This window comes from Primulina huaijiensis, chromosome 3, assembly GCF_012295235.1.
Source record: "Primulina huaijiensis isolate GDHJ02 chromosome 3, ASM1229523v2, whole genome shotgun sequence".
NCBI lineage: Eukaryota > Viridiplantae > Streptophyta > Magnoliopsida > Lamiales > Gesneriaceae > Primulina > Primulina huaijiensis.
In genome coordinates this window covers 19657104-19671307 of record NC_133308.1, presented here as the reverse complement: position 1 = coordinate 19671307, position 14204 = coordinate 19657104, and the positions used below count along the sequence as shown (strand labels likewise).

At 31.8% G+C, this 14204-nt stretch overlaps 1 protein-coding gene across 1 annotated transcript; it reads left to right on the top strand.

Moving 5' to 3' along the window:
• The first annotated feature begins 805 nt into the window (after positions 1-805).
• Positions 806-3826, top strand: LOC140973603 (DNA-directed RNA polymerases II, IV and V subunit 3-like). Its single transcript, XM_073436542.1, has 3 exons — positions 806-1339; positions 2453-2690; positions 3342-3826. Exons 1-3 carry the CDS (start codon positions 891-893, stop codon positions 3612-3614), a joined length of 960 nt encoding a protein of 319 aa, XP_073292643.1. The 5' UTR covers positions 806-890; the 3' UTR covers positions 3615-3826.
• Positions 3827-14204: the final 10378 nt, after the last annotated feature.

Sequence of the window (14204 nt, the reverse complement as noted above, 5' to 3'; positions counted from 1 at the left end):
TTTGTGCATAGCTGGAATCCACTTGAATTAGTTTGTCTTGTTCTTCAACTGAAAGATTCTAACTGATGCTCCGAACTAGTCATCTGAATTGATCTTCAGTTGGGCTTCGCTCTTGTTCAGTTTAACTGATCAGCTGGGCTCTTCATCAGTTGAACACTCCTTTGGCTGGTCAGGCTTCTGAGGTTTTCCTGCTGAACCACCTATCAGCTGGACAATCGGCTGAACTGCTCATTTGATATATCAGTTTGTCTAATTCAGTTTGTGCAATCAATTAGGTCTTCAGTTTGCGATTTAGACAACTCGTAACTGATCATAGCTTCTGCACACTAAGGTAAATAATTAGTAACAAAATAACAAGTTTTGTTAACATCAAAATCCAGATTGCGAAATTGTTGAAAAGTTCCAACTAGAATTAAAGAGGTGCCGAGGTGGGCTGGGCTGAAAGGGTTAGCTTTGGGTGTGCAAAGGAAAAATTTTATTTTTTTTTATCATTATCCGTCAGCAAAATTTTGATTTATTAAAACTATGTTTGGACAAGTACTTTAAAAACAGTTTTAATATTTTATAATTGATTAGACAAGATTTCTGTTAAAAGTTTCTGAATTTTTTTTAAAAAAATTGTTCTCCAAATTTATATATTTTAATAATTTTAAAAATAAATACATATTTATTTTTAAAACAACTTTTATAAAAAAGACATTCTTAAAAAATGTTTTATCGTATTTTTTGAAACGAAGTCATAATTTATTATAGGGTCCACTAAGCTTATAAAATTAGATGTCCGGCCCAATAAGAAGGTACAACACCGGTGCACATATCCTCTGTTCTCTGGTACTCGGACGAGGGTTTAATTAAACCCTAGAATTCAATTCAGAGAAGAGGGATCGAAAATGGATGGCATATCGTACCAGAGATTCCCAAAGATAAAGATTCGTACCGTGAGAGATGACTACATGAAGTTCGAGCTCCGCGAAACTGACGCCAGCATTGCCAACGCGCTGCGGCGCGTTATGATCGCGGAGGTGCCGACCATCGCCATCGACCTGGTTGAGATCGAGGTGAATTCTTCGGTGCTGAACGATGAGTTCATTTCACACCGCCTAGGCCTGATTCCGCTCACCAGCGAGCGAGCAATGGCGATGCGCTTTTCCCGAGACTGTGATGCTTGCGACGGTGATGGGCAGTGCGAGTACTGTTCCGTTGAATTTCATCTGCGTGCCAAGTGCATTAATGACCAGACGCTTGATGTGACTTCGAAGGATCTTATTAGCTCTGACCACACCGTTGTTCCTGTTGATTTCTCCGATTCCTCCGCGGGATTTGACAGCTCAGAAAATAGGTATTTGTTTTTCTTACTTTGAGAGTGGTCCTGCATGTTGGGTATGCAGTCCGATTTGATTTGTGGTGTTTTAGTTCTATGATTGATCGAATTGGAATACGAGCTGTCTAGTTCAATTTCGAGAGCCTAAAAGTACAATTGTGGCGATTCCATTTGTTCTGCTGAAAGAGATTTTGTTATGTGTTGTGAGTTCATTAAAGTTACAAGCTTTGTCGTATTGGGGATAGTTGAGAAAGAGTGGTGGAAAACAGTACATTCTTGCTGTAAGAGCTGATATTTTACTCTCTCTGGTGCATGATGAATTATAATGAGGCTTTCTGGTTTAATGGAAGTTTATTTTGAGAATGATTGGAGGTTATGTGATTCTGTTAGCTAACAATTATTGTGGAAGGATATTGGGGCTGAAGTAATTAACTTGACTTCGCTGATTACTTTTAATATTTTGATACTTGACGTACAGATAAGGATAGGGTAAATATGATTCAAGACGTCCAGTTTACCTTATCACCGCAAAGGGGCTGTGGTAGTATAATGTTGGAGGTGGTTTGAGAGTTGAGATAATTGTGCTGTGGTTATTAAGAAATTTCTGTGAATTCGTATTTTTGGTGTGGAAGAAGAATCCTGAGGAAAACAAATTGTAAAAACCTAAGTGTCTGGGGTACTGCTGCTAGAGCTGCTGAGAGAGAAATTGAAAAAAGATTGGCAAAGGGTTTCTTCAGGAATCTTATTTAGAGCTTCTAATTTAAACGTGACACTTAATTGCGAATTTTGTCCAGCTAGTCTTCATTTATTAGTTTTTGGGATCATTCTTTATGTTTCAGCTAAGCTTTAAAAATTTGTGTAGGAGTTTATTTAATTTAGAAATGAGTGGAGGATGAAGCTGACATGGCTAGACATTTGCCTTTGAGTTTTTGGTGTATCTTAAAGTATATTTTGTTTTGTAGCATTCAAATAAGATAATGATCCAGGTCTATACTTGATTTGAGTTAGTTTAAGTTATCATTTGTTTATAGAAGTAAAACAATCACATTTTTTGCCTGTTATTGAGTTTTTGAATACTATCAGCCACATAAAAATATCCAGAATGAATTATGTGATTATGTCTTTGTACAGGGGAATCATTATTGTGAAGCTTCGCCGCGGTCAGGAGCTGATTTTAAGAGCCATTGCTCGTAAAGGAATTGGTAAAGATCATGCTAAATGGTCACCTGCGGCAACTGTGACTTTCATGTATGAACCTGACATTTATATCAATGAAGAGTTGATGGAGACCTTAACCCTCGAGGAGAAAAGGGATTTCATTGAAAGCAGCCCTACAAAAGTGTTTGAGATTAATCCTCAGACTCAACAGGTAGCTCATAGATCATAATAGCTTGTTAAGATTGGAACCCGGTCATTGTCACCATGAGTGTTTTTTAACCATTTCATTCTTTATTTGTGGTGATTTAAAATAGCATAAATTGGTGGTTTTAGCTAATAGCATCATCATGCTACTTAACTATGATATCTACTGGTGGGGCATGACCTTTAATGTTCTAAAAGTTGTATGATAAATATTTTTATTGCGGATGGTGTGAGCCAAAAAGTGTATTTTATTCAAGATAGGTCCTGATTTATGTGCCGCCTCTTGATTACCCAATGGATTTTCATTTTTCTTTTCGGTGAGAAACAAAGTCAACGGATGTTTACTATTATAACTTAAATCAGTTGATACCATTCCAGTTCAAGAAGTTTGCTCAAAGACAAACATTTAGGTGGATTTATGTTTGGGAATTGACCTTGAACTCGTAAAATTTAGTGGTTCTTGAAAGATGACATTTTGTTGTGAAGGGTTGGAATCAATTACAGTTAAAATTTGTAACCGCCTCTGGACATAATAGTGGGTAAATTTTTATTGTGGTGATGGATTACGAGTAATATATGTAGGATGTACTCGTTTTTAATGGCTTAAAGTTATGATTTCCTTGTAACCACTTTTTAAGTTGTTTTTTTGACATTTCAGGTTTATGTTCATGATGCTGAGGCATATACATATGATGATGAGGTGATCAAGAAAGCGGAAGCCATGGGGAAACCTGGGCTAGTGGAGATCCATGCCAAGGAAGATAGTTTTATTTTCACCGTAGAGTCTACTGGCGCAATAAAAGCTTCTCAATTAGTTTTTAATGCTATTGAGGTTCTGAAACAGAAGTTAGATGCAGTTCGCTTGTCTGCGGACACCGTGGAAGCTGACGAGCAGTTTGGGGAGTTGGGTGCACATATGCGTGGAGGGTGATAGGTGTGCTTGGATTACAAATCTAGCTTATCACTCATAGGTATGAGTTCAAGTCTAACTTGTATAATGATTTCACTTTTGGAATCTCTCTCCCTCCTCCCTGTAGTGGTGCATCATTGTAATATGCCTTGCCTATATTAGCACCTTCCCTAAAGTAGTGGAATGTATGGATCATAGTTGCCAGAATGAATTAAACATGATTGTCCCTTGTCCATCTTGTTTCTGGTCGATTGACACAATTAAGACTTTTGGGTCCTTGTTTCTTTCATCACACGTTCTTTCAGGCTGAGTGCTGAATATGGTTGATTTTAGTTTGTATCATGTTCAATCGGTAGACTGGAGCTGGAATGCGAGTAGTTAATTAGTAAGCCACAATCAATGTTCTATAAAGTACCAAATTTTTTCAACTTGTTATATATCGTAGACTGTCGAGCACCTAACCCGATAAATTTTTGTCGTCCATTACTTTGTTTTCGATTTAGATCTGTGTTCGGATTGTTTTGGACAAATCCATTTAATTTCAATGTCAGTTTACCATACGTAAATATATAAAATGATCATATTCTAGTCTCTCTTTCTCTCCTGGAATCGATTTATACAAATCCGAATGGGTGATTCCGCTTAATGCTATGGGAGCGGGAACATCAAATCTCAACCCGAGCCCGATTCAAATCCTAAGATTTGATCAAGGCTTGAAAATCTGAAAAATTAATGATTTTGATATTGCATTCTCATACGAAACACTATCTCGATTGTCTTAGCTCTTACAGGCAAAAAGGTTCAAACATGCACACTCATTTGACGAATTTCTATATCCTTACCGAAGATGATAAATTAAAATATATGGATAATATGATGATTTAATAACTCCAATATTTGGTAGAGTTTGAGTGAAATATAAAAAAAGTGGAAATAATTCAATCTATCAAATACAATTTTATTCTTACTCATTACAACACCAAAAAAATGGTAGGTTAGAAGTGTAGGAGAAACTGGGTTTTTTTGGCATTGCCCTACCTGATATAAAAGAAGATACCCAGATCTTTGTCTGAAGCCCTGACCCGACCCACCACCATATACGTTTCAACAAACTTTCACAGTTTAATTATTATCTGGGCTTCAGTCCATGTGGTCCCATATGCAAACATGCAAGATTCTGAATTAGTATTTTCCAAATATAATCTTTTTTTTAAATGGGTCTAAAAATTTTGTAGATCACAATAGATATATATACAAAGTATTTTTGCTATATACACACTAGAGGTTTACATTAGCTGACTTGAGCTCGAGTATCATGTTACTTGAGCTCGACGCGATTTAAATTTTGTAGAATCGAGCTCGAACTTAATCGAGTATTCAATTCGTGAAATAAACAGGATACTTGAGCTCATGCTCGAAAATGTTTATTTTAGGGTTTAAATTTTTGTGATATATGAAAAAAGATATCCTTAAATTATATATCTTCTAAAAAATTTAATATATAGTCATTCGAATAGCTTAAAACTCGAACTTGAGTCGAACTACTTAAACTCGAGTCAAGCTTTGATTTAGCCACTCACAAGTAGCTTGACTCGCTTATTCCTGATACACAGATATAATGAAATTTTACTAAAAGATTATGAAATTTTTTGAAGGTACCAATCAAATGTATTAATTTTTTATTCCTCAATTGTATAATACCAATTTTAAATCTAAACTGAAAATCAAGTAAATATGGGAGTTACCTCATTTATTGAAATCTTAATTGATTTTTGAGAAAGAATTTGGACCACTTCCATCTATAACACTGGACTCCCCATTATTACACAACCTATGATGCTTCTCGTCTTCGTCTTCTAATTTTACATGAACTTCGACAAAATATTTGTGGATAATTTCATCCAATTGTGGGAACAATGAATATTTTCTAAGGTCCCATTGGATCTAAGGATATTTTTAAAAAAAATTCTAATGCGTATCCAAGATTGTATTTTTTTATTTTTATAAAATTAAATAAATTTATGTGTAATTTTGTTTTTAAAAGATATAATATAGATTATTATTTTTTGTTCATAAAGTTGACATTATTTATGTGAGGGAGGTATTTTTGGGAAACAAAAATATCATTGAAGCTTAAATGGCATAGATAAGTATTATCCGTAAAATCAACCATTTTTTTTCAGGGAGTAAGTCTCTTGTGAGACGGTCTCACGGATCTTTATCTGTGAGACGAGTCAACCTTACCAATATTCACAATAAAAAAGTAATACTTTTAGCATAAAAAGTAATACTTTTTCATGGATGACCCAAATAAGAGATTCGTCTCACAAAATACGACCCGTGAAACCGTCTCACACAAGTTTTTGTCTTTTTCAGGACAGGGTGTGTGTTGTTTGTAGGTTACTGTACAAATCTGGAATTTACTCGGTGCACGTAATATTACAATCAACCACGAAATATTCGTCCAAAATCAAAAAAATTACATAATTTTAAATGTAATTTCTAAATTATTTTTTATGATGAGAACTTATATAAAAAAAAAAAAAAATTGATTGATCGGAGGGAAAAAAAAAACTAGTATCTATATATAATTCAAATTCAGGGCTTTTAAGCAATTAGTCCACGAACCTTCTATCACGGAGAATATGGGAAATAATTAAACGGTCACTGAATCTAATTTTTATTGAGATGCTTTTTTATTTTCTTTTTTCATGAATTTTGTTTTTGGAATCAATTTATTGAAGTTTTGACGAAATGTTGTATACCGCCAAGCTGCAATTTGGTTTATTATTTTTTCAGTTTTTTTGAAATTTTAGTTATTTAATAATTTTATAAATAATTTTAATTATCTTATAAATATACAAAAAATTATTACTATAAGTTTATTTTAGTACTTAATAATTGTTTTTTGTATGATAAGTGCGTAAATAATTAATTATTTTTTTTGTTATTAATAAACATAAAGTAAGTCAATTTTTAAAAAAAATTTAAGTATCTACTTGAATTAATTTAATTAAATAATTAAATTGATAAATACATTTAATACGTTAATTTTTTTTTTTTTATCAAAAAATAGATAATTGATAGAATGAGAGTAGTTGCTATGAATAAAATAATAAATACTGTGAGAATAAATTTTCTAAAGTAAATATTAAGAATATATATGCTCGATTTTAAAAAAGTACATAGTTGAATATTTATTTTGTGATTAACACATAATTGCACTATTTGTGTCAAAATTTTCATCAAATGTTGAATTGTTTGACTCGTAGAAAGATATGATAAATCTAAAAATAAAAATAACATAGATTTTTTTAAGAATAATACTAAAGATGCAATAAATATATTCGTACATCGATATTTACAATAATTATATTATGACATTTTGCTATTATATCATGCTATTTTGTATTAAATTTATCATTAGATTTTGATGAATATAATTTTTTATGTTGTAAGAATTATTTTATAAATCTGATCGTATCTTTAACATTAGCAGCTAAATGACACGCACGCGCACACATATATATGTGTATGTGTGTCTAATAATAATAATAATATAATAATAATAATAAATGTAAATTAAATAGAAGAATAGACACAATTATTTGAATCACAAGGGGAGTGTGGGCATATGAGAATGTAAATGAGGTCAGTTTCAGATCCGTGTAGGCCAACTCTGTCAGACCACCTGGATTGATTTAGATTTCTAAATTCTAACACATTTTTTTATATCTTATTTAAATCATCCATACTGTGAATATCGATAAGATTGACCCATATCACAGATAAAAATTCGTAAGACCGTCTCACAAGATACCGAATTTTTTTTAGTATATATTTCTTTTTAATAAATAACACGTGTAAATTCATTTGAACGAAATCTCGAATTTTACTAAACTTATTCTATAATCATCCGACCATGAATTTTTAATAATCAAACCGAAACTAGTACTTTCGATTTGGTTTAGTTTGGATGATCTACTTTAAAATTTATATTTTATTTAAAATTTAATATTTTGTTCATTATAAACATAATCAAAATTAACTAATCTAGTTATAATGTAAACAAATGTCAATATATGGATACAAAAGACCAAAGCATCAAATAATATGTCTGTAATCCAGAGATTTTTTAAAAAAATTGTATATTATAATTATATCAACAATTTTTTGTGGTTCAATTTGATTTTGATTAAAAAAAAAAACCAAATCTCAATTGATTTATTTTAAAACCAATCCAAATGGTGATTAACCATGAGTTTGATTTTTTTTTTTTTGTTTTGTTTGGTTTAGTGTGTGTATGCCTCTTGTTGGGTTAAGCGTACATGAGTGAAACTAGTACTGAAATTAGTGACATATTAGAAAGTTCTCGTATGTTAAGTTGTTAACGTTGTCTCGCTTGATCTGGTTGGCTAGGTGGGCCGTAAAAGAGTGACGTCAAATTTTAACGGTAATATTATATCTGCTGGGGACATGGCCACATGGCCGAAGGTAGGGAAAATGTAACACTCAAGTAGATGCACTCTCCGCTACCACAAGTATAAGAAAATAATGTCGCGCCTCTAACAGATATAAATTTTGCCTAGTTGTAAACGTTTGATATTAACAATTTATAACAGTATGAGGTCATGAATTCAAGTCTCCCAATAAACATATTTATATACTTCTTGAGGATGTTAGGTTAAATGTGCATGAGTGGGAGTAGTCCTGGGATGGGTAACCTTCTAGGAAGTTCTCGTGCATCAAGCTGTTGACATTGCACCCATTGATCTAGTTAGATAGGTGGACCGTAAAATAATGACGCCAGATCTTAATGGATAATATTGTCTCTGCTGAGAACATGACCGACAGAAGAGAAAGTACAAGACTTATCTCTAAGGGATACAAAACAATACCAACAGATAGACACGCACCTCCTCGAACTCATCGGCTTAACAGCCGGGCACATCAGCACCCAAGCAGGTGCACTATGCGCTGCTTTAAGTATAAGAAAATAAGATTGTGCATTGACTAACAGCTATAATTTTTCTCTACTGGCAAACGTTTGATCCTAACACCCTTATTAAACAATGGATCTATATAAAAAAATTTAATCAGCAAGGTACGTAAATATTTAATCTTGTACGCTTATGAAAGGGTGTCCGAATTGGTGTTGCTGTTGAGAGCTTGACGAAGAGTCAAATGTTCGATTCTCCTTACCAACACCATCTTGAGCGAGTCTTCGTATATGATTTGTCCATTATAGTTTATTGGTTAACCTGATTTACAGATAAATGCATTAGCTTGAGTTTTGAAATTGAACGATGATACAAAGAGAATAATAACATATATAATAAGGATTGAATGATAATTAATTCAAAATTGATTGTAGGAAAGGAATTATTTTGTAATAACCACATCGTGCTTAAGTAAATAACGAGAAAATGGCCAACTATTCAAGAAGTTTATTAACATAATCTTAATTTTATTTATTGTATTTTCAAAAATTGGAGAGGGAGAGGATGACTGAATATATACCATGAATTTTGGAGTAAACCATTCCATAAGAATATAATTGAAAATTTAACTTCTTTCGAATCATGTGATAGATCTAAAATAATTTTTTTTTAAAAAAATTCTTCATGATAATAAAAGCAAAAGGGTTGTTAATTCTTCCATTGGAAAGTCAAAAGAACCAATAATATCTCCACACTCGATGAGGGCATGAAAGGTATTGACTTATGAAGTACTTCCAAACAATTTTTGGTCAAGTGATCAGTGTAAAATCAATACAACATAAATTGAGGGACCAAAACTTAGATTATATTTTTTACATTTTTAAAAGGGTGAGACATAATTTTTCTGTCCCATGCAGCTTTACAGCTGTGGGCATTGCCCAAAAAAATTAAAATAAAAATAAATAAGGAGTTGAAAAGAAAAGGGAAATTTTCCATGCAAGGGGTTTTACTTTTACTTTTCGTCATAAAATAAATTATTGCGCTTTATTAATTATAGTTATAATCAAAAGGGGAGGAATATATATAAAAATAAAGAAAGGAAGAAAGAAAAAGAAATTTTATTTAAAAGCTTGAACTACAATAGCTCGTTTTTTAAATGTTAAAAAAAAAACTGAGCATTGAGAAATTAAATCGAGTTTGGTTTTCAAACCAAGTGGAATAAACTCAAAATAATACATCTAAAATCAACTAAACATTTTGTAGAACATTTAAAGATATTCAAATAGAATGTGTAAAAATGATTTGGTTGAAGCATTTTTTCAAATATTTTGTATGAAATATTTTGGTATTTGAAAAATACATAAAATGATTCAGTCATGCTTACCAAAAATAGTAGCAAAAGTAAGTAAACGCGATGAATAAATATACACGAATTTTTTTTATGTATGTTCGGAAAGTAACAACCCTTATGTCACATATTCTTCCAATTTGAAGGATTCACTAGAAGATTTTGATTTATAGAACTTTTGTACAAACCCGTTTCATTTTAAGACTTGTTCATTTTCTAATCGAAACTCCTAGCACATTATCGATTTTAGGTCATGACCTCACAATCCGCATAATGTTTAACGTCTTTTATGCCAAGACTATAGGAGTGTCAATCGGGTCGGGTGGGTCAAGTTTCGGGTCAACCTGCGAATTTTTTTTCAACCCGAACCCAACTCGAACCCGAACCAACCCGAGCACGAACCCGTCTAACCCGACTCAACCCGTCTAACTCGAATTTTATTTATTTTTTTAAAAAAAATAATGAAAATAATTCAAAAAAATAAAAAATAATAATAATATTTTAATTTAAACACATAATAAAAAAAAAATTTCGATTTAAATTTTAAATTTTAATTGTAGAAAATTAAAAGTATATTTACTAAATCAAATAAACAATTCTTAAAAAATTAAAAATATACAAAATAAATATCAAATGATGAAAATTTATCGTATAAATATACAATAAATTTTGTTCAAACATACAATATATAAAAATATTGATAATATTTTCAAAAAAAAAAGTTTTCGGGTTAACCCGCGACCCAACCCGAAACCCGTCTAACCCGATACTAACCCGAACCCACCCAACCTGAACCCGACCCGAAACCAAAAAACCACAACCCGAAGCTGATTTTTTTTTTGTGTCGGGTTGACGGGTCGTGTTGTATTTTGCCACCCCTACAAGACTATGAACACAATTTTTAATGTCTTTGCATGAAGACTATCATTTACCTAAACTTTGAAGCTCATATCTGTTGTATATGTGAGTGATTGTGTGGGTGAGAAAATTAATTATTTACAGTATATATACTCTCAAATGTATCCTCAAACACAATGGAAAATGTTGTCACTAAGCTAATATATCTATTTTAACTCCCTTTTTGGGGTTACTATCATTTTAGTCAATTTCTTTGTGTAAGCTGCTCATGCTTTGAATCACATTCAAAAGATTATATTTGATCTGTAAGATGTTGTATATATAGCCTCCAAGTTTCATATATACTAGTTAATCTGTACACGCGATGCGTGTGTGTACATTTTTTATCATTATCGATGGACTAAAGTGTAATTTGACAAATTATGGAGAGACTAAATTGATATTTGAATTGTTAAAATAAAAGTGTGTGTTGAAATCTAATATAAAAAAACAAAATTCTAATATTAGTATCATATAAGGGTAAAGTTGAAAGAAAAAGTTGGTGTTCTTCTTAAGTGGTACTTACTATCATGTTCTCAACTTTAATAAAATAGAATAGATGTTAGACACTAAAATATGACATTTGAAAAAGGTTATGTACTGTTTCTGATATTGCAACGATTATATTAGACTTTATGGAAAGTTGGAGGTGTGGTCGGGATCCAGGAGCAAAAAGGTTGAATGAATGAACCGATTGAATGAGAAAAACGGTTGAATGAAATGATGAGAAAAACAGTTGAATGAAACGGTCGGACGATCAAAATGGTTGCATGAGCTGAACGGTTGAATGCATCTAACCGGTTGGATGAGCAAACGGTCGAATGTATGTGATTTGACACAGTGATTATAACTCTTGATTCGTTGATATCTGGACAAAGTGATAAACATTAAAGTTGTAGCTTTTTTTCTTAAATTTTCACATAATCAAGAATCACTAAATTTCGAGTTTAAAATACAGAGATATGCTCAAAATACAAGCATTACTCATGTACAACAGCTTCTGTGTTGCAGACGAGAAAATTCATCATGATTTATCAGCTTTTTAGATTTTGATTTAGATTTCAACATTTGAAGATGATTTGTATATCATTGTCGTATATTTTCAACTCATGCTGAATTGTTTCATTATGATAATCAAGCTGAGAGATAATACCAAAATACTAGAGCTGGTCTATCAAGACGTTTGGCTCGATGATATTTGGCTGGTCGGATTTTGCGACCACCATTTCGCCTTGATAACGTCCGAATTTGCTCGATTGGCCCGACATGTGATTTCTAGAGAATTGATTTGGCTTTGTAATTGTTTTGTCCACTAGTCAATTGGATAAGTGGGTGGTGGATGTCATCGAAATGTTTCACATTGCCATATTTTCAGCTAGGGGTGTTCATCGGTCGGTTCGGTTCTATTTTCGGTTTTTTATTTCGGTTTTTTCGGTTTTTGGTTTTAGAAATATATAATCCGATATCTGAACCATTTTTCTTCGGTTCGGTTCGGTTTTCTACCAAAACGGTTCGGTTATTTCGGTCGGTTAATTCGGTTTTAGTATAATTATTTAAAGTAATAATATAAATATATTGTAAAATATAATATGTTAACTTTCTACATGTTTTCTTAGTAAAATATTTAAATATAAGGTTTAAATTAATTAAACAAACAACAATCAACTAAAAATTGTTCAAAATAGTTTTTCATTCACTAAATATCATATCAAAATATATAATATAAATAAAAATATAAAAAAAATTATTAATTTAATGAAATTTCGGTTTTTTCGGTTTGTTCGGTTTGATATATATAATCCGAAATCGAACCAAATAAACTTCGGCTTTAACATTTATATCCGAATTACAAAATTCGCCTTTCGGTTCGGTTCAGTGTTTGGTTTTTTCGGTTTGGATTTTCGGTTTTTTCGGTTTTATCCGAAGTTTGAACACCCCTATTTTCAGCTTGGATTCATTAAGTTCCAGTTTGTCAAATCTTTTGCATACTTATGTAAATATGTTAACAAGATTTTTTTCTATCTTCAAAATCAGATTGCTAGAGTTTCCGCGAACTAATAATTTTTCTTTCCTCAAATATTTTGTTGGTATTTGAATTTTTTTTTGGTTTTTCTTATTCATGATCTTTTCATTCATGATGAATCCACAATATCAATTAAGCGACTGAAATTGTATGCAAATTGGTTTTTTCCCCCCTTTTAATTTCATCTTTTATTGGAGTAGGAACCGTTGGTTCCAGAATCAAAATCACTGCTTTAGAACGGTTGTCAAACTTTTTATATATCTTATGTATAAGAGCGGTCAAAGCTAGGCATGCTTAACGGTTCCTAGGTTCCGGTCCGGTTCCGAAGGATTCCTACCAGTTCTGGTTCCTAGGTAAACCAATCTGAACCGCGGACCAATTCTATAATTTATAGACCGGTTATGGTCTGGGTCGAACCGGTTCTGAATTTCGGGTCTGACTTTTATTATTATTTATATAGAATTACTTTAATTAATGGATATTTTTTATTTAGTATTTTGAGTGAAAACAATACTGACTAATCATAAAAATAAAAATAAAATAACTTAAACATTGATTTTTATAGTTGAACATCTAAAATTCATCACGATTTATTAAAATATATTTTGAATACTCTGAATCTTCGTCATAGGTTGAGCTTTGAAATTTGTCGATCGCTCCAATGATCCATTTTTTTTTTCGGCTGCAAACCAATCTTGTATGCATGTTAGCATGATAAGTATTTCTGGCTTTAAATTAGTTCTTTGTTCAACAATGATTCGTCCACATACTAAAACTGCTGATTCGGAAGCAAAACCCGAACTTTGAATGGCTAGGACATCTCTTACAATTGCCGAGCTAAACTGGATAAAGTTAAGAGTTTACTTTCCTCTAATCAAGAACATATAAATTATATGCAGTCCCAATATATTGACTTAGATAAATTTCGATCTCATTATAATTTGTTGTTGTCACCAATTTTCTTTTGAATTTTTGTCGTTTCAAAATTTGAAAGAAGTTGAGTGCTCTAATTTTCTTTTCTCCATCGGCCTCTCATCTGGCTATGCATCAGTTCACATTAGTCACTAGCATACAAATCAAACAATTCTTGGAGAGAATGCATGATTGACTTTATTTTCGTCAATATTATTTCAAATAAATTTAGTATAATATTAAAAAAAACATGTCTAAACCTCCTTAACTCTGACTAGGATCAAGTAATGTTACTAAGTCATATACTATTGGGGTATTCTCTCAATATTTTAAAATTTTTTTTTCCATATTTGAAATAAAATCATGCATAACAGCATCATCACGATATTCAATAAATTTATAAAATACATTGAAAAGCAAAGGTAGAAACATGGTTGAATAGGGTAGTTAATGCAAAAAAAAAAAATCGATTTCTTCTAATTTAAAATTTT